Raw genomic sequence first — 24,672 nt, forward strand, 5'->3', positions numbered from 1 at the left:
TAAAACAGCATGAAGATGAAAAAGGCAATAATGATAAATAGCAATCCTTAGTTTGCACTTATGCAAAATCCCTCTACAGATCTAAGTACTTGATTTCAGATGAAATACAGACATCTTTTGATGTTCAGCTCTTGCAGCACAAGTGCCAGCTCAGGCATCCCTTGCCTCCTACTCCCAGGTGCTGTTCCAGCCCAGAGGTGCCCGACAGCTGTGCTGCACAGCCACAGCTCTGCTGAGCTAGGGCAGCCAACAGGGAGACCATGGGAGGGAGGAAGGACCATATCTAAGGCAACATCCCTGCCAAAATAAATATACATCCATCAAGTACAAAGGCTGGCATCAAAGCTATCAATTCGTGTTACAGCTGACTTCACTTGTATAACATGTTCTGTCTGCCCTACAGTAACAAACTTGTTTCAAACCAGGAATAAATATTTCAACACAAATCTGAATAGGTCATGAGGAGACATTTCATAATCCTATGGAAATGACTTGCAAATGATGTTGGAATCTGCATGATTGCTAGATGGATTTCACAGACTAAATAAAACATACTGAATGATATGGCTTCTGTAACTCTTCTACTTAAACATATTTTCCATGTAATAAAAACTTTCTTAAATGAATCCCTGAACTGGTCACAGCCCTGAGTATTTGCTTCAGCTGTTTTAATGATGCTGTACAATTAAACAGTAAGTTTAAAACAGGTACCTTCACAAGACACTTATTTACACAGATGCTGTAGAAATTAGAATGGAAAAAGGAGCCTTTTAAAAAATGAATATAAAGAAGTCTTCTGTCAATCTAATTTACTCAAATCCTGACCATACCATGAAATCCTATTAAATGAAAGGCAAAAACCTCAAGTCCCATTAAGCAAGTAGAAATCTTTTTTTTTTGCAAAACAAAAAAATCAAAATTAAACTTGTGACAGACTCATTTCTGACAGGTGTTCCCACTTTAACACATCACAAAATATATGCAGTCACAGGCAAGGTTTTCAAATGCTTCTTCTGGTTCCCAACTGGTCACCATCAAAGCATTGCTAAAGTGTAGAAATGAAGACACTTTTAACACATCCTTGTTTGGTCACTTGAAATTTAAGACACCCTCAATCACTAGTCTAGATTTAGGAATATGCAACTCTCTAAGCCTCCTCAAAGTGAAAATACATAACCAGGACAAAAATGAGGATTTATGATTGCAAATCAACTTCATGCTTTCAGCCTTAACTATGATTTCATAGCTGGGTCTTTTTTTTTCTTTTTTTCCTTGCTTATTCCTTCTAACAACTCACAGGTACTCACACCAGTTATGCCTCTGAGCAGATATTGTCTTATTATTGTTTTAGACAAGAGTTCTAATTCCCAATCTATTGTTTAAAAAAGGAAATCCAAGTGTTCTGTGAGTTCTATGATGCTTACACAACACACTTTCTACTTTTCTTTCTAAGCTGCCATTTCCTGAAAGGTTTCAACACCTGGAAGGGCCTGTCAGGAGCTCAGCTCACTGCAAAAATGTAGGAGGTTGTCAAATTCTTAAGCACATTTCTACCAAACAATCAAAAGATAGCTCCATTACAGGCAGAAGCTGATGGCATTTGCAAGGACATATCTGCTTCTCAGAAAAACCTGCATCTACCTGGTAACTGCTTCATTCCAAAACCATCTAGAAAGAATGGAAAAGCCTGCCTTCCAATCTCATTGCAAGGGCTCTATCATAACACAGGCCAGCCTTGTGCCAACAGCACTTCTGGGGATAAGACATAACCCATTACAATGGTTACCAAGAGAGTGCAAGAAATTCATGTCATGCTTCTGGTATCAGATGTGCTAGCCTACTCATCAGGTTTGGCCTAAGCACTATAAAAGCCTAAAAAGTGGCAATTTCAATTCTTATACAGGTAGGAAAAACTAGAAAAAGCTCTAAATTGACCTGCTTATGTCCACCTACCAACTCACACTTAAGTGTGCAGGCATAAAATGAACATGTGAACATTCAGGTGACACATGATTTTAGTTAATCAAATACTTAGTGCTGTGTCCCTTTATACAACAGGAAACTTCTGCTCCATAGCAATTATGGCACAGTGACCACACAGCCAGAGTCTTCTCAAAGGTAGGACTGTGCTCTCCTCCACTCCCTGCTCTGAGTAGTCTACTACAGACCATAATGTTACACACCAGCTCAGTGTAGGAGCAAGCTCAGCAGAGCTGGGAGAACCTGCTCAGACTGGTATCTGTAGTACCTTATTTCACTTGGTCTATTCTGGAATATCTAGTGAAATTAAGGATTTACAATTTATGAGTTTCCCCTCCCTTAGCAATATTTAATTATTATTGTCTTCATCACAGGTATTTAACATTTCAAGACTATTATGAAAATTTTCCCCTCCACAAAAGAGCTTGCTCTTTTCAGTTTTAATTGAAATCATAAAAACAAAAGCACGCCAAGCAAACAAAAAAAAGCCCCCTCCCCAAAAAACCCAAACCAATAAACATTCCTGAAAATAACACTTAAATGTAGAAAACAAAGGAAAAGTAATGTTAGCACAGCTGAGCTATACACTGAAATCTCAAATTAGTTTCAAACCTTTTCCTTGATGCACTCCCTCCCACTGCTCTCACTCACTAACCATTCTCTTCATGCCAGACAGAAATCTCCTATTTAACCCTCCAAAGCTGGCCAGGGACAGCCTACACCTCCCTGGGCTCTGTGTCCCTGTGCCTGGGGACAGTGCTCAGAGGTGTGTGTGCAATGCTCCTGCCTGCAGCCTGTACTTATGTCACCCACACACAGCTTCAGTTTGCTCCAGAGATGCTCTGAATGGCCCTGCAGCTGGGAGTGTCTCCCACAGGGGTGAGCAAACCCAAACCCAGCCCAGCCCCACCTGCAGGTAACAGGGACAGGATGGCTCTGCTGACCCTGCTGGTACAGGCAGAGAAACTCAAGTTACTCCTCAGACTCACTGAAAATGCTTCTCAAAAAACCAGTTAAAATATTTGCTAAAAGTTCATCTGTCATTGATTTCTCTGGCTTTCCATGCCTTAATTTGCAGTAAGTTTTCACCAAGTTCTCTCTGCTTTCCCACAGCACTGTGAAACAGCAGTGTCTGGACCTGCATCCAAAATAAGAACACTGCTCAGTGCAATTCACTGAGGCTCAGCATCATCCATTTTGCCTTAGTCACTGCAATTATATCCTCAGAGAACAGAAATGGAGAAAAACAGAACCACAGTTTGAATATAACCAATTTGTATTTGCTGCAGTCTGAACATCTACCCTGTCAGGAGTTCATGTTGGTGTGAATGTGGGTATTTTCTCCATGCTTGGGGGTTATTTTGTCTGGTTTTTCTATTGGGGAGCAGGGGGTGGATTTGGGTTTTGCTTCTTTTTGAAGTTTTTATGTGCATATTATATTGGTTTTAGTTTTCTTAAATAGGAAAGCCCTCCAGGTCAAAGGAATACATACATAAAAACTGTGCTTCTGTTTTATTACACTAGTACTAATTGATTGGGATTTAAAGCTCAATTTCTACCTGCATCACTACTTTTAGAACAGGTTAATGCTTTAGTGGGAGAAACAGAGCTACAACCAAGCAAAAATGATCCCAGTGGCTCCATTTAGTTGGTTCAGCTGTTTAGAGCACATATCAGCAGTGTATTCCTTCAGACAGACACATCAGCTTGTGAGCAAATCAACAGACAGTGCATTGAACCACAACTCAAAGAGAAAAAGAAATAACAGAAAAAAAAGATGTTTTTATTTGGCAAAAGGGGAAAAAAAATCCCTTTCACTGCTACAGCTCCAACACTTGTATTTCCTGTTCTAGCATTATGAAAGTGAGAAGTGTTTTCACACAGGATGCAAGGATACCTTACACCCTTGCTCCAACTATATATAGCTTTAAGTCAATACAAATGCCTGAAACAAGGAATTTTTTGCTGGTCTCAGAAAATACTTACAGACCTGCAAGCAGATCCTCAATGAGCCTCATGCCACCAGGCTGGGGGAAGGCAAAAATCCAGGCCAAAGTCAAAAGCTGTACAATATCATTCACAGGTACTCCAGAAGCTTTTAGGAAATAATAATGCCAAGAAACATATATGCAGTATTTTGTAGGCTCATTTCAAAAAAATGCATAAAACTGTAGTGATTAAACATTTGAGCCCACCTCACTGGAATCTCAAAGGAATTTAAAAGAACTGGATCACAAACTCCTATCTCACTGCAAATTGATATTAATGTCTTAGAAAAAGAAGTCCTTGCTCACATCTCAGAAAATTATAAATCTTTCTGCTTCAAAATAAGAGAAAAAAAGCTAAAGCACAATTAAAAAAAAAATAAAAACCAAGTGAAGGTAATGGAAAATCTTCACACTTCCCTCTTTCAGACATTCCTTACCCTTAAAGATTGAATTCCTAACTTCCCCCTTTAAGACATATCTATACAGCCAATGTTTTTCCATTAATTGATTCTGCATGGAAGTACACTACACAAACTGAAATAGGGTGAAACTCAATAAGTTATATTTTAAGGCTAATTAATATATTGATTTCTTTCAAATTAAGAAATGTGTTACAGAACAAAACATCTTAGTATCCCAAAAATAAAACACTGATAAACAAACCAGGACTTCTGAGAAACAAATGTATGGACTGTCTAAATGAATCTGATGTTTGGTTTTTCAAAAGATCAACACCTATTCTGATATTGAAAACATGGAAGCTAAAAAACAAACAAAAAAAACCCCTGCAAACCTCTAACAACTGATATGAAAAATCAGATCTCCTACCACAAAATTCAGTCCTAATGAGAATTGCAACACGGGAAAAAAGGTCTGTGTCAGACAAAAATAGACACAACACTAATGCTTATCTATTAATGTCCACAGCAACACCTCACCAGTCATTTTATTTATTAAATACAAACCAGCAAAATTAATAATAGTGAATGGTATACATCAGCAACAGCTAATTCAATGCATAAGGAAGGAAGAAACATTCCCAAACCTATCAGAGAAAAAAACCAAAACTGCAGCATGACTAAGAAAAGTAACACCACAAAATACCATGGTAAAATAAAAAGAGACAAAGAAATACTCAGTATTGGTATACAAAAGTAGTTATGGATTGAGGAACTCTTTTCTTTATAACTTCATTTAGGTCTCCTCATAACTTTTTCAGGAACTCACCACACCCTAGTCTGACCTATTAGTCACAGTAAGCTTTCTTCATTATACAACCAACACAAATGTAAACAGACTTGGGTATCAACTTGAATCCCTGTTTAAGTACAATTACATCCACGGGACCCTTCACCAAGATTTTAGTGAATACACTGCCATCATCTTCCATTTGGACAGCAACAGTAGGAGTTATTCCACCTTAGAAACCCCAGCTTTGAAACAGCCTGCCATTGGTGTACAATCAGGGATAAGGTGATCAGGAGCACATGAATGCAGTGCTTCCTGCACTCCACTGCCTCACCTGCATGCTCCAGGAACTCTGTTTTCCAAGCACGTGTGTTCTGTTAGCCAGAAAGCCAACACATCACCTCAGGCAACTTCAAAACAGCCCTGACATTTCAGTTCTTTAGGAATAATGGAGATATCTATAGCCAGCATGACATATGTCAGGAGCTAGATGCCCAGTTACGAAACTTCACATTCAGAATTCCAGAGTTAGTCACACGATCACAGTCCAAACACTTGAGGCACTTGGCTGATTTGCCATTCACTCTTCTAATAAGAAGGATGTGAGCCTTCCCTTGCAAGGAAAACTAATTTAAAACACTGATCCCCAATATCCATCCCCATGCAAAGATTTTGTCTGATATGATGAAAAGATGAAGGGAAAGAGACAATCCATAGCTTCTATCAAGTATAGCTCCTAACCCTTTTTATACTCCCAACAGAAGATGGGTTGATTTCTTTCACAACCAGCACAGTTGTGAAAGAAACCAAATCCACAAAGAAGAGTTTCTTAGTGCATATATACAAAGACAGCAGAGTCTCAAGTTCAGGCTCTGGCTGCAGCACCTGCAAGCCAGATCCAGCCCAGCACAGGGCTGCCTGCAGCCTCTGCTCTCTGGTTTGGGGGCAATGCTGCCATCTCCACCCACAGCCTGCTCTGCACCAGCCTCTGCTCCACAGGAGCCACCTGGCAGCTAAGCTACATAACTACAGGTTTTCTGTCTAAAAGTAACTCAAGTGTCCTTAGAAACAACATCACACTGTTAAAAACCGAATGCTTTCTTTACCTAGAGCTCCTAGGATTGTGCCAGATTGAAAGGGCATTAGCATTCTCTCTGAAGATACACTGAATTCTGTGTCATAAGGAAAGGAGCCAGAAATCAATGTTAAGTAATGTATTGGATTTTCTGGACCCCATTATTTTTCAGATAAAGAAAAAAAATATCAAAGATGGCTCAATAAGGAAACATGATAAATGACCAACTTTGAAGGGCCAACGTATTTTAAGTGTCTGTCTGGACTTTCAGTCTCCTCTGAGGCATTGTGCTGAGCTATAGCTGCAACTCAGGTAAGACTGAAAAGTAGCTGGGCTGAGAGATTATTTTAAGAGTAAATCAAATGCCAAGAACCTAAAGCTTTCTTTATAAACTGTATCCATTTCAAAACCATGACAGAGAATCAGGTTTTTGTCAGCAAACTAGTACATAGTGCAGAAACAAGTGAGGCTTACTGAAAATGTCTAATTAGGGAGCAAGAAAAAGACATGAAAAGTTTTCCATGATCTAAACACTGCTCTACACAGATGAGCCTAATAGCACGGAACACCAAATGACCCAATATTTATAAGTGATCTTCTGTTTTGCACTTAACAGCTCCAGTCCCAAGTCTGCCTCTTCTATGCCAGTAGGCTGAGGACAAAGACTATTACTGTGCTGGGCAGAGGGTAGGAATTTATTAGTAGTAGCTGGCAACACCTAGCAGTGCTTTATAATCAAACTTCACAGAGCTCTTGTGCCTTTTAATCTTAACTCCATTCATTGCAAAATTGTTCAAGAAAACCAGAGCAGAGCCATGCTCAAAATCCTGAGCAATGCTCTGTGGGTAACAGGGCAGGACAAAGGGGGTTATGAGAAGCAGAGTTCCCAGCAAGCCCAGCAGCTCCAAGCTGCCCAGGGAGACACAAGTGCAGGACTTTGAAGCTAATGCCCTCTGTCAGGAGCTGGAGCCACAGAGCAGCCTGTGCACAGCCATTTCTGCCATTCCAGCTCAGAGCAAGGAGCCTCTAGCATGACAAGGCAGGGAAAGCAGGAGATCAACTCAGCCAACGTGAAAATAAACATTTGAAAAAGCACAGGGACACAGACAAGCAGAACATCCACAAAACATAAACAGTGTTTCCATTTTGTTTGGCAGTGACTTCAATGTACACCATCTTGGCTAATTCAGTGAGTATGCTTTGTTGAGCATAGTTACCTAAACAAAATTCACAAGTCTTTAAAGGAGAAATGCTTCCACAGAGGTGTAGTCTTAACTCCCACTGAAATATTAAAACTTACAGCACCCAGCTTTAAAATATTTGAGGAATAGTTACTGAAACCTATCAGCATTGGAAAGCCTGTCTATGTCACCCAAAAGTGCACTGACACATCAATCTGCCTTCCTACCTATTTCTCAAATTATTTGTCAGAGAGCTCCTACCTATTTCTCAAATTATTTGTGTTAAGCAGTAGTGTAGGGTCTGTTTAGAATAATGAAGATATTGCATACATGTATTACACTGCATATTGCAGCATGTGAATAAAGACATAAAAAGTACAGCACCCTTGTCTATTCTCCACTTTGCCTTGAGATGAGGTGAAACAATTCCCTATCTGCTACATTTATTATTTACAGTCCAGCTTTCCACTAGTGCATTCTGAGAGAGCATCATTCTTAGGAGCCTTATCTGCTTTTACCTTGTGTCTGTAAGGCATTCACAACAAAGCCCCAAAGCACTCTGTCACAAAAGGTATCAGCTAATGATGACATTGAATGTATCATGCAACAACATAAAAGTCTGACAGTACACAGCATTCCCATGAATGGAAAGAGTATCTTTATTATATTTGTATTACCCAAAGATATTTGCAGATCTTTAAACTCTTAGAAGTGCATAAAACATAAGCAAGTAACTTCCAGCTGAGATGCAAATTAGTGCCTCAGGAACTGCACATGATACAAGACTGTGAATCACTTATTTACAGATACTGGTTAACTTAAAATGCACATTTTCACTATTACTGAAGATGGCAAAACCAGTGATTACACTACAAAAAATTTGTGTTTCCTTTCTTAATTTTAGGTCTTAAATATGAATAAAATATTTGCTGTGGAGTACTAGAAACAAGCAGGCCACTTCAAGGGTGACAAAGATGCAGATCAGGCAATTGTATCAAATGAATGAGCTAGAAGTTATGCTCACATGTACTTGAAGAATTGAAATCTCTAAGGACTCATGAAAAACATGTTTAGCCCTCTGAAACAAAGCACAAATACAGCTCTAGTATTTCACAAACACACTATATTGCAATGTCAAGATACAGAAAAAATCCCACCTTGCACCCCAAAAAAAGCCCTTTTTAGATTCCAGCATATTTTTAAGAGAACTTTGCTGAAGATCCTTGCTCTTGGCCCTCCAGGTCATAACACACTACTAATTCCTGCAGTTCCCTTTCCCACCAAGTGTGCTCCAACAGGAGGCTGACAAAGCAGTAAGGAACATACTCATAAAAGGGAAGGGAAAAAAAAAAGTGTTTGAGTTTTGGGTTATTGGTGCTTTTGTAAAAATAATATTTGAAATGTTTCTGCTTTTTCAAACAAACATGTTTGCTCTCTTAACATGGTCTTCAGCATTTTGTAGGTTTGGTGCATAGCAGAAATTTAAAAACATTTCCAAAACATTGCAATGTCAGTGCAAGTAAAACACTTCAATTTCATCTTCCTGATTCAATGTTTCTGTAAGAGAAAAAATTTACACATCCAGTTTCCTGATTATGTATGTTTTGCCTTCACAGCTAACATTTCATATGCAAGACTCCAATTTCACATCAAAGCTTTACTTTTAAATTCAGTAAAGATTCAAATTTCATCTCAGGAGACTATGATGTCTTAGAAGTCAGACCAGTTAAGTGCTGCTACCAACAATCTCTAAGAGATTCTGCTTTTGATAGATTCAGTTTTAATGGGAAACTGAAGTTACTCAACGAGCATTACCAGTTATCTTGAGAGATTTGCAACACATTGCACTGGTTCTACAGAAGTTAAGGCTTTCACTTGAATTTATTTAGAATATTAAAGCAATTGCTTTAATACTGTGCCTCCTGCAAAAACTTTCACTTCTACTCTTTCTCCCCTACCCTAACCCACAACACCCTCACTTTTCCCTCAGTTGCAACCACACAAGACACAGCCTTAATTAGCCCACAGTTCTGAAATCTTATCACTAAGCATTTGTAGCAATGTGTACCCAGTGTCACAGCCCCCTCCACTGTTAATTAATTTCCTGTAACCAAATAAACAGCAAAAAATGCCCCACACTAAGCACTAAATTTTAGAAAGGCAACTGAAGGTTCATGAAAATACACATTTGTAAACAGCTGGCTAAAAATCCAAATATTTCATAATGAAGCCAGTATATTAAGAAATTGATAAAAAAAGCCCTGAATTTCATTCCCCCCCCTCCATCAGCTGCTCCACATCCAATCTCTTAAGAGAGACACATACTAAGAAATGTCCCTGCACATTCACTGTATCTCCTTCAGCAGCCCTGCAACTTAATTTTCTACAGCACCCTAAAACAACTTCCTCAGAGGCACAGTACCATCCTCCTGCATCAAATGCTTAACTGTCTCCAAGTAAATTTCTTTTTTTAGGAGGTATTTAGGCTCTTAATTAGTGTCTTACTATTTCCTCCCCTGCCTCATAACACAGTGAAGGTGCACTAATGACATGGAATGACTCCTAAATGAAGGAAGAGGTGCCCACTGCCTCCCAATCATTTCAGGGGTACAAGTTTTATTCCTTGTGTAGATCACTTCATCTTTTAAAACCTGAGATCTGCCACCTTGCAAAGGTTTGTCATTTCCTCTTTACATCTAAATCATCTGAAAACAAAAAGAATAATGCACATGAAGGAAAAAGTTTATTTCCAGAGTGGTTATTTAGATTAGGAAGATCAGAAATTAACAACCAGCTGAAGCAAATGCATTTCAATTATAAATTAATATCGGATGCTGTTCTCTCCAGAAAAAGCAGTTCAAGACAACTGAGAGTGAGCAGGGTTAGAACTTTCCAAAATTAGCCTGACATGATCTAATTCAGCTTCAGTGGGAGTTAGCTTGGGCCACTTGCCCACAGCTACATGAGTGTAACTGCTGCCTCTCAAAACAATAGTTAAATGAAAACTGTCTCATTACTACCATCATTAACCTGCCCCAGTCACATGCATCTGTAATTACCTTTTTTTTTTTATGGTAGCTTTTGTCTAAGTTTCCACACAATTCCATGAGCACTTCAAGACAGACTTTTATCACCTATTTCATATACAGAGCAAGAAGGCTGGCAAAGAGAGGCAAGAATGTTACACTGGAAAGATAAGCCTGTTATCAGTATTTCAGAGTGAAGAATAACTTCCTTGACTGTGTGAGGTGGTCTCTTTCTATCCACAACTCAGTGCTTTTATTTAACAGAGGTTTTCTAAATACTCTAAAAATTGCAGCCACCATTTGCTGTTATGAGATGAAAACCCTATATAATATTCAACCACAGGGATCAGTCACTGCTCAACTGTTGCTGCCAGGGATTTTTTCCACCTATCACACAAATACATCACCTGTCATAGAAAAATACATTCTTAACACCCAGTTGCTGCTCCATTAATTTATTTGCAGCACCAGGAAGCAGCCTTGAGGGAAAAAATAATTAAAAATTGCTCTTTCATCTTGATGTTATTTTAATGTGAATGTTTCATTACAGCAATGTATCTATGACCAACAAGAGAGATCATTTAAGTCTTTAGCTACTTAATTTCTATTTAACTGGCTATTAGGAATGATTGAGGAACTAATAAATTTGTCTTCTGTAGTCACAACAGGCAGATATTTAGCATGTCAAACTAAATACTTGACAAGGCCAAAGAAGTAAACACATCTCAAAACACTGACCCAGGAAGCCACAGCTGACCCCTTTTAAATAGGGTTAAGGGGAATATGAGTATTCTGGCTGAAAATATAAGATGGAAGAACAGTGAATCTATCCATGAGAGAATTATCACAGAAGAAGAAAGCAGATATTTCCCTTGTCTTGCAAAAGTGCAAGTTAAAGATAGAGGCTGAGTGGTTTCTGAATGTCTGCATTTGAGCAGCTCCAAATTCCACAGGCAAATCTTGAAATGGGAAACAGACACCATGCTCCAACCACCACTTCTCCAGGCATCAGGAAACAGTTGTCTTCATCTCTGCCTTCTTAAAACCTCCAGACTGAGGCTCCTAGACTATCACCCATCCTACAGTATTTGCAAAATTCTAGCTGGAGGGATTAGCAACCAACAGCTACTCAAATCTGCCTGGATTATCTTTGAGATAGAAGAGATGAATATTATGACTACTCAGATGCATGATTGTTTTAAATTACCAGCTGCACGTTAGGAAGCAGTAAGGATTAAATTTCAGGTTTCAAGAACCTGTTTGTCCTCAATCTTGTATTTCATTTTTATAAAAATTTTGTTACAGGACAGGTTGGATTACATATATTTACACCCTAATCAAACATAAATTAAAAAAATCCAACAAGCTGTTCTGTTCTACACAGATACAGTTGTGAGATAAATGTTTTGACATCCTAAAAACAACATTATCTTAAATGTTACACCTAATTTTTCTAATTGCTATATGTTAAAACAATGATAATTTGATCTATCTAACACGTATCTTAAGTTAATTTTGTCTTCTTGAATCATTTATGGTCTAGCTGAATCTTTTAACACACCACTGCTCAGTATCATAGAAAAATGGCAACCAAAAGATTGTATAAAGTAATTGTTTTATTCCATTCTTTTTCTGGGTGGATTTAGCTCAAGGGCCTAACAGTATTCTGCTGTTTCCACAGTTCCTTCATAAAGCTGCAAGGAAACATCTTGAAAAGAACAACTGCAATTTTCCTTAAAAATTCAGCTTTAAATTGATTAGGGTCATCAGCAAGGTCTCCGGGTTCCATTAGTTTTTAAACTACAGCTGAATTTCTGCTTGTCATTGCAGGAACTTTTTATTCTGTATGATTTTACTGGAAATGAGAAAAAAACCCCATTTACAAATACTTAGTTAGCTGTTGGCTAAATGAATAATTGTATTAATTCAGGCTTCACATAATTGGGCACCAGTCACCTCCACTTCCACATTTCCAGGATCCTAAGTACAGTTCTAGGAGGTCTCACACCTTACTTTGGGCCATTCAAGAACTTTATTTACCAAAAATACAGATGAAAAACAGTGCTCTTACAGTTCACAGGCAACAGTGAAATAACCTTCTGCAGAAGATTTCCCATGTGACTGTGACCTGTTCAATTTAACAATCTAACAGGTATGGAAACACAGATTGCCACAGCCTGTGCAGCTAACCTTGCTAATGTCCTTACAGCAGTCTGTCAGCTATAGCAGAAAGGCTGGATCAGTGCCCAAGAAAGGTATCCAGTAGCTAATACAAAGCTTCCCAACAGTTCTATAAAGACTCAACCTTGCCAAAGTAGGAATTCTGCACTTAACATGCCAAAATATCATCTTATAGCACAAAAATGGGTTCTGGAAGGAGCTGAGAGACCATGAACACTGCACCACCTGGAATGTGGGTCAGAAACAGTGCAGGGGTCTGTGTGCTGCAGCCTCCCTGCTTTTTCACACCTGCAGCTTTCTCAAGTATCCTGTACTTCCAGAGTGCTGGATTTGAACAGGAGCAGCCCCATCACTGTCAGATGCAGCAATGGTAGAGCTTCCCAGATAAAACACCAGAGTGGCAAATGAGGCTATCCTTGCTGCTGGAATGGCCCATCTCCAGCTCTTAACCCAGTCAAAGCAGACAGACAACTGTGCTCTGAAGCAAGCTCCTTTGCTTGTGCTTATGCCTAAAGCCAAATTTGCCTATTATGAAAATGGAAGGTGACACAATAACACAAAGCAGTTTGAGTCAGTAGAAATGTATGCTGCAGCACTCAATTACAGCTGGGTGAATTAAGGACTGTGTTACAGATTTAATCACCCCATCCCCTCCACCCCTTTGCAAGTCAAGATAGATCTTTCAGTATCAAAAATTCCATTTAAAATTATTTGAAGATCTTATCACTCAACAGCTGAATTAATTTATCCTTTGACAAGAACAAACACAAGTCATTTGGTAAGATCCTGGTCTTCCTGTTTTGGGGGGACAGAAAGGGACAAGAATTACCTTTACAGCTGTTTTTCCCTGCACAACACTAACTCCAGTTACATTTGGGAAGCCAAATCTGACTGTTACCAAAGTCAAGCAGAGTCTGTTCTGCACTGTACAGTTGACATGATTCCAATGGTGACTGTTTACTGGTGCTACAAACAGTACTGTCAACCAAATGTTTTACAAACTTCTTCACCCATTCATACTCTACACATTTTGCAAGTTAAAGACCACTGCTTTTTAGCATGCCAAACCAAACCCTCATTTTGATCCAACTTTCTTAAAAATACCAGACCCTACAGCCATTTTTGAAAGCACCAGTGATAATATTCAGCATCTTCACACTGAAGTTAATTCAAATACTGTCATTCCTAAACACAAACTATTCTTTTTGCATTCTACAGCTGTAAATGCTCTCCAATTATACACCTTCATCTCACAAAATACTTTCCACTGATAAAGAACTCTTAACATACAGAACAGTTGTGCCTCCATTTACATACCTAATTTTCTTCAAGTTCCCTTTCACAATTCTCATTTAGAAAAGGCCATCCATGTTTAGATTGGGCACTAACTCAGCTTCTTTACAGGTTCTTAACTTTTGGAACACAGCACAACAGTGTACCTGCTAATTATGATCTTGCTTTGTCATACCAGGTTAAGGGGTCTGATCCCTTGATTTGGATCTCTATGCTAAGCTGATTTGATAATAAATAACTGAAAAGAAAATTACATTGCTCAAACTAGCATTCTTTGAACATTATGTCAAAGTTAGCCAGATTTCAGAGACTGTTGGAGAGAACTTCTGATACAAGACCAGTTCTACCACTCAAAACTACCTGTGATTCATGACTGAACAGACAGGCCAAACTTTCCAAAGGTGTTAATGAAACCACTGGCCTCTTCTCAACAGAAGTCATCAAGCTTCTGAATACCTCCACAGGCTTATGAAGCTGAGCATCCAAATAGCAAAACACACAAGATCAGAGACCATTTTGAAAAATATCATCTGTATTCAGCAGTTGCCAATACAAACAACCCTCCTGTAAGCATTTCTTTGTGGAGCAATGTGGAATATGAGTGTGACAAACTTCCTAAGGGAAAGCTCTGCTCTGTTTGCCCCCTCTGTGACACAGAAAGATCACAGGTTTCACATTTAACAGTAGCACAAAAAGAAGGTTCTTTCCCTGAAATCTTTATACCATGAAAAGACAGAAACACAACCATCTGACTTACTGTAAGGTGTTGTATCAGTAGGGTCAGGAGGTGGGAAGTTTTCTGTGAAGTTGACATTACACAGGTCTGTACTACAGCAGCAGAAGCGATATGTTCCATTCTGAATCAAGGAAGGGGTGGTTGTAACTATGCACTCTTCAAAGTGACACTCCTGGGGGTCTCCTATATGAGACCAACAACCTGCAAAAAGAAGCAAATGACTTTTCTTTTTCAAGTAACCATAAAATTAATTCTACTGACTGGATAAAGACACCTACAGAAATCCATACATGACCTGATTAAACATTACAGAGTGGGGTGAAAACAGTTATCATAATTTGCTTATCTGACTTTACTATCATCTTTTAAACCAAAACCTGAAGAATTTCTTTTAGAGCTCCCCATAGACAAGGAGAAGAAAATGTGTGTAGGGATGAAGGTCAATGTCCAGCTGTTGCCTTACTATGATAAAATCTGATTTTCTGAGCCTTCTAAGCAGAAATATGCTATTCCTCATCTCTTTCTGGTCCACAGACTAAATGAACTGTGACCTAATCCCTTCCTTAGGCCACAAGACTGCATCTACAGCTTGGTGCTTCTTGCATAATTTTCAAAATTCTGCCCTTCCTCATTGTCAGCATCACTGGACTTTTCTACAGGACCACAACTCATTGCCTGGTTCATACCAGGTTCTTTGTCCCTGCAGCAACTGTTCATTCCCAAGCATGGTCAACAGCAGTTAAATGTCATTTATTCACAAATACCTAGAAGGGAAAGGGGCAGCAGTGGGGCAGAGGAGAGGAGCCAAGCTGCTCCCTTCAGCAGATTGCCAGATCAAACAGGAATCATGGACTACAACTCCACAGGCTATCTGTAAATACCAGCTGCATTTCATTCAGCATTATACTACATTAACTTGCATCCAAGTAACAAAGAGAAGATTCCCTGAGAATCACAATCAAAACATATCTCCAGGAACTGCAAGGCCCTCCACACCTCCTACCTTCATTCTCCCCACAGAACAGCACTGAATTACAGCGCTGATATCTGAACTATAGCTGCAATTTTCTTTGTAAACAAACTTCCAATCAATATGAATATACACTTTTTACTTAATAAGACATGGTTAAATGTATCATTACATCAATATATATACTGAAATTCAAGAAAGCCATCTTCCTCTGACATCCTACGTAACAAGAAATTGGAATGCTTCTTCTTTCAACTGTACATCGATGTCTTTGGTCTCTTTTAGAAGTCATTAACTTCAAACAAACTTTCTGTTCACATTTAAACAGTTAAATGGAATTTTAAAGTTATGCATTTCAACAATGTGCAAGAAGTCTAGTTCTGCAGCTGTGCAGCTTTGTAGGAGCTGGCTAGATCACAAAGAAGGGAAATAAGTAACAAAACTACTGCACAGAAACTGAACTGCTACATACCTTGTTTTACAAGATGGATGTCTCCTTCTCTTGTTTTTTCCCAAAGTCCATAGCAGGTACTACCTTTCATGCACAAAATGGTGCCATTCTCCTGGGAGATTCGGCTCTCACTGATGCCATGGTCCTGCTGATACGGGTCTTTAAATGCACACAGCCGCTCCTCACTCTGGGTAGCTTCAGCCAAAGAAAGAAAAATAATTTTTGTCAGTGATTCCATGCATAAAATATTAACTTTAATAAAGAGATTATTAATGTCTTCTGTAAAGATACATTCAAAAAAAGCTAGATGAGTAACTACAAGGCACTTAGATGCTATTCAGAAGTACAGCTCAGCAAACATCCAATCACAGTAAGAATCTGTAATACATTTTTCAACAACTAGACTTCATCCAGTTCTTTAACTCCCATCAAAGCATTGGCAGCAAAAAGATGCAAGATGAAGTAGATTGGTCTTTTGAGTAAAAGAGATTTCTGAACCTCGAGTAAAATTATAGCATATGTAATTGTAAATTATTAAAGGTACTGTATAAAATAGCTTCTCACAGATGGTTCATTTGTTTCTTTGATCATTCTTCGGCACTGGCCCCAAAGAAGCCATGTTTCAGCAAGGCAGACTGACTGCAAGAACACTGCTTCACTGTGTCACCAGCTGGGGTGATTGGGTAAGAAAAACCAAGAGACCTGGATACATGTGTCTCACTTTTAAGGCTATTACTAGTCATTAGGAGTCAAGATTTGTAATTCTTTTATGCTGAGACAGCTGTAGATTGCTGCACTATTCAGGCCAGCATTCTGTCAGTGTTTCCCAGTTTATGGTGTGGCAGCAGAAATTAAAAGAGCACAACTTAGCTGATTTTTCTACTCGTCTGGTAGAGCATGTGTGATCAGTTGAGCTGCGTTCAGCTCAGTGGGGGCAAAACTCTCAGCTGAGGAGAGAGGAACTTCTTAAGGCAGTGTAATTCAATCACTTGCAGCTCCCCACACCAAGAACCTGGCTGGCAGTCCATACCTCTCTGAACCCTGGTCAGAAAGTCAGTCGCCTAAATTTCATACCCGATTTTTTAAAAAATCTCTCTGAGCAGAGTTAGTCAAGTTACTGAGTACAAAAAGGTCACACATGAACAGCCAGCACATGCTGCCTGCAGCAGAACTTGCCAGTTGCACGCTGCAGTTTTATTCTCAGAACAGCTGAGTATGCCAGGCGTGAAGCATCTGTCCTGCATTCTCTGCTCCATGACATGGGACTGGCCAAGAGACAACGTATGAAAGGACAGCACCCCACTGCTGTAAGGGAACTGCTTCTGACTCACTTTTTCAAAAGTCAAAGAAGAAAAAACTATCACAGAATTATAATTTTCAAGACACAATGGGACAAAAGTATACAGCCTTGTGGAATAGGACACATCTGCTCTGAGGGACAGTAAGAAGGTTTTAAAACCTCTTGCATATGATAGCTGAGTGGGGCTAAGGCCATCCAAGATCTGGTTGTTTACAAAATGCTCAAATTGCTGCAAGATAAGCCCTTTCACAACTTGCCTTTGTGAAAAACTGATTTAAAACAGAATTTATGAAACAGCCACACAAATCTGGTTTCCTTATTTAAAAAGAAAAGTAATTCCAGGAAAGTTCACTTTAATAATACCTCAATATGTTAAAAAAGGAAAAAAAATTTTTGAACCCATGAACTAATAGAAGAAGAAAAAAGACCAAAACAAACCAAAACCTTTTGAGTTTGCCTTGGACTCAGACAAAAAATAATGACATGTATCATGTCTGTGCACCACTGACTGAGACAGCTTTAATTGCTTACTTTTCAGGTTGCTTAATCTTTTTAAAAAACTCCTAGGATCAAGAGTGAGAGGTAAGAATATCAGAAGATACTCAAAAAAAGAGAAGCTGTTAAAAGTCATGCTAGATGCTGTCCAACCACACATGTACTACAGAAAATAAAAGTAACTACCAAAGGCTTTTCTGATTTAAAAAGACTGCATTGGCCTATAAGAATATCTGCAGAGGGGAGGATGGGGCAAGCATGAGAAAACACAACACAGAGCTAGCAACCTGAGTGTCTATCAATTTTCTTGCAAAGTAATAAAAATACAAGTGAACTTGACACAATTTAATGTCAGATGATCTCAGTGGGAAACTTTTCCAACAAAAAAAATAAAGGTTACTCATCCAACAACTAGAGTTTTCATGCTGATCACTGCACATTCCTGCTTCGATTATAGCTCAGAGAAGCACGGCCCCTGTGGGAGCAGTACCCACTGCAATACTCTGCTGACCCCTGCCCCTTCCCTGATGGCGTGGAACATCTGGAGAACAGGGGACATGGAACAAAAGCTACTTTATTTTTCTCTGTGGCCTCTGTATGTTCATTGTTGAAGTTGTAATGCCGAAGAAAATTGGGTAGGGCATTCAGATGTACAGAAACCATCTCGGAGAACAACAGAATAGATGAGCTGCTTCAGTTACTGCTCGTGATTTCAGTACATTCCTGCTCTGAGATTTCTTTCTTCCAGGCAGTGGAAACTAGTCAGATTTAAAACCTTTTAGTACTGGAATACTTCTAGGTCAGGTCTTGAAAGCAGCCTCTAGCCTAGGTGAGTATGCTTCTATGCCTTCAACCTCGTCCAAAGGAAGTACTACAAAGTACTACTACAAAAACCACACAGAAGTGCTAGACTGCCTCTTTATAAAAGCTGACCTATTTCAACAGAAATCTTACTCTTCAAGGGGAAATACCATTGCTCATTTGGATTTCCACATGTTCCACAGGAATGATGCTGTTTGTCAGTCATCAAGGAAGGCAGCAGATATGCAGGGTGCATGCAGAGCTGAAACATATCTCCCTGTCCCTTGGGAGCTGTGCACCTGCAGTGCTTCAGGGCAGCCACTAACACACTCTGTAGCAGTTTAGCTGGAAACAGTTCCCAAGCTGCTTCTCCATGCTTGGACATAGCTGATACTGTCTAGATACGGTCCCAGGCTCTAGGTGACCCTGCCTCAGCAAGGAGCTGGACCAGACAACCTTCAGAGGTTCCTCTCAACCTCAACCATTCTGCAATTCTTGCATGTCTCCAATGTGCAGCAAACAAGACACAAAAATTACTTCTCATCTGGGCTACTTGCTCTTTTTGTCTCCAAGGCAGGCAAGATGGAAGGGTAAGACTAGAACTACTGGATTCTCTTGCTTGTCTTCAGTTAAATAGATCCAAACAGACCCGAGGAAATACGTTAATGTTAAGATCTTCATTAAACAACAAAAGCAATTAAAATAAATAACTTCGCTTATGAAGACTGAGGCTGCTGAACCACTTTATTTGATAGATCCAGTTCATTTGCTACCTGTCAGAAACATGAAGGGCAAAGTCCCTGCAGACATGTGTGCTCCCCAGATCCTAGGGAGCCATGAGCAGTTCACTGTTCAGTGCCCTTTTTCCTTACAGATTTCACAGACCCTGCACCAGCAGGGTATCCTCAAATCAGCAAAATGCAGAAGCCAATTACAGGCCAAGCAATGCAGTGTATCTGCCCAGACATGAAATGCCCCAGCACACAAACACAACCAAGACCTAGCACCAAAGTGGCAGCATAGGTTTCACAGGACATCTGCTGCATGGCTGAAGCCATCCTTTAAAACCCTAAATTTACCTTTATAACATAATTTCATAGTAAACTCTGTTCATCACATTGAACTCATTACACATGCAGATCTTTTCTAATTAACCCTTTAATGAAATTTCATGAGAGATTTTGAAATAAATAAATGGCAACTGAATGCCTACATGTCATACACCACTGAAAAATTTGCTAATGGAGAAACTGTAGAAGCAACACATAGGATGACACTGAAGAGGACAAAAAGTAAAACTTAAACAAGAAATTATGAAGGATTTATAATGAAATGTCAATTTTCCATTCCTCTTGTATTTGCATACCAGACAAACTATGTCAAAATACTTCAATAGAAACAATAAAATGAACTCAAGCTTCTGTTCTCTCATCCTGCAGAGATTTCTAACAAAGTCATGAAGGGAAGCACCATTCCCACAAGTTCTACCAAGGAAAAAGCCAACAAGAGCATGGCAAGCTCTTCAACTCCCTATCATGAATCAGAAAAAAACCCAAACCTCAAAAGGAGTCTTGCAGCTCTTCAGCCCATTTTACATCTCTATGTATACAAAAATACACTTTTCTCTACAGTTTCAGAAACAAACATAAGTGGCATTTGGATTGAATATGGGTGCTCCAAGCAGTCATCTAAAAAAACACTAAATGTTCTCAGCTTTCCTGCTTGGCTGCCACTCCTGGTGAGTCTGATCACCACACGCACTTGTAACAGACTTTACTTGAATCAGACTGTGAAAACTTGCTGTCATTTTCCAAGGATGGGTTAACAGACTACAATAAATTACTCTCCTGGAATCACAAAGGAACTGGGAATTGCCCATTGTTTCCCACGTCCATCCTGTGGCTCACGCTCACTGTCTCAGTGGTCTGGAGGCGTAGACTTCACCCCCATACCACTATACAGCCCCCAAAAAGAGGACCAGGGCTTCAGGAATTTCCTTCCAGCACACAGCTCAGGTTTTTATGAGATTTACCATCTTAGAATTAGTCAGTTCTACTGTCAACAACAACAAAAAAATCTGAATGTTATCAAGGAAAAAACACTAGATATATTTTTTCAGTATTTTCCCCTGTAATCACGATGATATTTCCAGCTGCTCAGAAACAGAGAACTGATTCACACTGATAAGTGAATTCTGTCTGCTCACCACAAAAACACCCTGAGATGTTTACTATCTGAGTATTTGCCTTTTTCCCCCACTAAAGACATTTCTGAACAGCAAAGATCAGAAGAAAATTCCCAGTGCATCTACTATGACAGAAATGCTGGATGCGACTAACACACCGTTCATCCACACCAGGAGGAGTTTAAACACATGAATGCATGGCTGCTGGTTTTAATATAGTAATTCTTTCACCATCACTGCATGTTCTAGGAAAACAACTACTGAAAACAATGAAAGAGAAACACCAAAAGTTACAGCAATCCAACTGCAAATCCTTAGAACATGAGTCATATTTTCATTAATAGCATCGGAAGTCGCTTCCATTAGTACTTAACTGGAGCTTCCTGACCTTGCATCTACTCAATGCAGCACACAGAATTCACATCAAGTGCAAAGCAAGGGGGAAAGAAACAATAAAAAGGACTCAAATGTTACTTGAATGCTACTCCATGGTCTAATCATTGGAATTAAAGATAAATAACACACTTGCCACTTTATGATTAATGCCAGGCAAAACATTTTGTGACTCAACAGTGACAAATAAAAGAATGAGAAGAATCTGAAGACAAACCTGCATGCAATCTACAAGAACAGACCTGCTGGCATCACAGACCACACACAGGGGTACCTTGTTGGTAATGACACCAACTGCCTTTAAGTCCATAAAGGTGATGACTTAAAAAAAAAGGCAAAAAAAGAAAAAGGTTTCTGAGCATGTTTGCCTGTGATGGAATTTCTTTACATACAGGCTACCACACATTCAACTGGAAATCTCAGTAGGCTGCAACAGATTTGTTTTCAAAGATCGAGGGTTTTTTTCTGTAACTTGTCCTTTCAATTAGTGAGATTTTCATCAGAACAGCCATAGACACAAAACCTGTTTTATTCTGGCTCTGTCAGCTTTCTGTGGAACTCTTTTATTTACACAATAGGGGGAAACATCATTGCCCTCGAGACAGGGTTATGAGACAGTTTGCATCATGAAGACATGCTATTCTAAGGAAGGTACACACCAGGAAGCTCCTCTGAGTAATCTTTTCAAATACTGATAGCTGAATTCTCGTGTGATGTACAGAGAAATAGAATCTTGAAGAAAACATCACTTAGCAAATACTTTGTTGCTTTTTTTATCCTTTTCTCCTCAGAGGCTTTAATAAAAATATTTCTAAATGTGTATCCACTTATAATATAATATATCATAAGCAGATGTCTTTTGAAGGAAGTTGTGCTTCTCCAGACAGACCACCCTCAATACTAACTTAGAGTGGGAGGAAAAGAAGTTAAACTACTGGTAATCTTCCACATATTTATACTTCCAGTATTCTGTTTTGTAGCATGTTTGACCAACTGAACAGCAGGGCTCTGCACTGACTAGTTAGAAAAACAAATAAATCATCTGCCTAAGGATTAGGCATGAGGACATGAAGGTCTAAACCAACCTGAAATGGCCTGGAGACTTTCTGAGCAGGAGGTCAGGAGCAGCACAGTGCAACACAAAGCCTGGCAATGTTTGGTCAGGCAGGCTGCACAGCCTATTGCTTTACACAACCACTGGACTGATATTTTAAAGACATGAAGATGAAATAATGGAAATTTGCACATGAGAATACAGCAGAACTTTTGGGAAGGAGGCAGGAAAGTAAAGAAAAATGCTTCAGAAATTTACATCTGTGGTAAATTTACATATTTTCCTCTCCTCCTCAGAAAAGGAGGGGAAATAAAAATCACCATAATCATTAACTCTTTTACAGGACATAATATGTACCTCAAGATATACTGTAAAATATATTTTGACAAGAAACCTTTTACAGTTTATACTTGGTGTTAAAATCTGGAATAATCTGTTCCCAGTACACTGCATGTCCTTAGCCTTCGTTGATGAAAATTATTTTGGTTTTGTCTGCTTTTGCTGACTAACATCACAGTTTCAAATGCTGGCAATTACACAGAGCCAGGCTTTGATTGAGAACTAGTGCCAAAACTAAAATGAATGCTTGTACTGATACCCATTTCAAAGTGATTGACTGCACATGCAGATGACAAAATAACTTATGTTTACTACAAGGTCCCTTGCCCTTGAAACAGACTAGAAAATTCAAGTGTCTTTTTTCTGTACATGGATACACATGGTCTTTCTTTCTCACTTTAGCCTGCAAGGAAGCAAGTAAATTTGAAATCTGTTTCCCTTCCTTGCTCACTTTCTAACACCGTGTTGAGGGCTGATCAAGGCTACCAGCAGCAATGGAGACACCAATGGAGCCTTTTCCTGTCGAGTTTTCTTTAACAGTCCTTGGCTATCTTGGTGTTTCAGCTTCATTCTGAAGAACCAGTGCTCTGCCAGCACTAAATAAGTGCAACAGAGCCAGATGATGTGGCAACTGCATTGGGTCATGCTGTGCAAAAGGCTCACATTTTGCTTTCCACTCAGGCACTGCTGTCTCAGACCACTTTGGTACATAGTCCCTGGCTTCCTCTGGGACCAGCTGCCCCTCCTGGCACAACCTCACTGGCTCCTGGCCACCAACACGTGCTCCCCTTGCAGCCTTACATTAGGATTGTATACCTCTGACCAGATGCATCCACCATAGCAGCAATCTCACTAATTGGAATTAAATGTAAATAGCCATGTATGGAGAGGGCAAAAAGTAAATTGTCAACTCAAACTCTGTACTGAAGGCCTTTTTCTCCTTTTACCCAATTAACTTCCAAAAGAAGTGTTGCCTTAGAAGAACCCAGCTTATGCAAGAGAAGCCAGGCAGCAAAGAACCAGGATGGCAGAGATTTATTGCTAGCAGCTGACGAATTATGTAGTTCCCAAACGCTGCCAGATTTTATGAAAAAATACCTGAGTTTACTGCCAATAAACCATGTCACTGCCTTATTTCTACAACTTTCTAAATGTTTCTGAGGACCACCAGACCACCTTGCTGTGCAGACTTCATGAGAACCAGACATTACCACAGATGCCAAGTTTTATCTGTCTAGTAAGAGAACAAGACACGGTGGCAAGAAAGCCAGCAACACCTGTGTTTTGGGGCAAAATTCAAGAATGTCAAGTGAATTTGAACAGTTAATACTGCTTTGCATGAAGAGGATGAGCATTTTTCAGCTGATATGGGAAGAGATTCAAGCTGAATCTGTAATGAGGATATTGACTCAGCCAGGGTCAGAGAAGGACAAACTGCAGAATTAAACCCAAGTGTCCTGAAGTCTCCACTACAGCCATATCAGGTTGACCTTTGACTACAGGGGCCACTAATCAGAGCTTCCTCCACCTTACAATTTCTCCTCCACCACGTATACAATTAAACAAGAAAAAGAGTCTACCTCTCCCAGTGACTCAGCATTTTCCTTAACACTGTTGTATAGATGTGCTCAGCCAGTATACAATAAAAACAAATGTCCCAAGTGTGTCTGTCTAGTTCAGCAGGTTTCCTCCTTCCATCTTTTTCCCCCCTCTGCTAAAGTCCCACTAATTTTTGACAAGACAGAATTAAAACAAAAGGCACGTAACAAAAAGGCAGTGGGAAAAGGTTATCCATCTGACCAATATGAAATTCCCAAATATATCACCTGCTAACTCTTAAAAACCCCTCTGGTATGTTAAAAAAAACTGTAACAGTATCTTAGTGCAGTGATTACACAGGACTGATGACATTTTATCACACAACTTGGCACTTCAGAAATAGCTGAAGGCTTTAGAGCAAGAGACTGCAGCAGGTTTCTTGGTGTTATAAAAACAGTAAAATGCCATGGCATTTTAGCATTCACTTCATTAAGCTT

At 39.4% G+C, this 24,672-nt stretch overlaps 1 protein-coding gene across 1 annotated transcript in view; it reads right to left on the bottom strand.

The window, feature by feature from the left end:
* BMPR2 (bone morphogenetic protein receptor type 2) overlaps positions 1-24,672 on the bottom strand; it is a 105,324-nt gene that overhangs the window by 36,514 nt on the left and 44,138 nt on the right. The window contains exons 2-3 of the mRNA XM_009088075.4: positions 16,091-16,264; positions 14,670-14,849 (exon numbers count right to left, since the gene is read on the bottom strand). Coding sequence (XP_009086323.2) covers positions 14,670-14,849; positions 16,091-16,264 — 354 coding nt within the window. The remainder of the gene's footprint in view (positions 1-14,669; positions 14,850-16,090; positions 16,265-24,672) is intronic.

The sequence above is a fragment of the Serinus canaria genome, chromosome 7, assembly GCF_022539315.1.
Source record: "Serinus canaria isolate serCan28SL12 chromosome 7, serCan2020, whole genome shotgun sequence".
In the NCBI taxonomy this organism is placed as follows: domain Eukaryota; kingdom Metazoa; phylum Chordata; class Aves; order Passeriformes; family Fringillidae; genus Serinus; species Serinus canaria.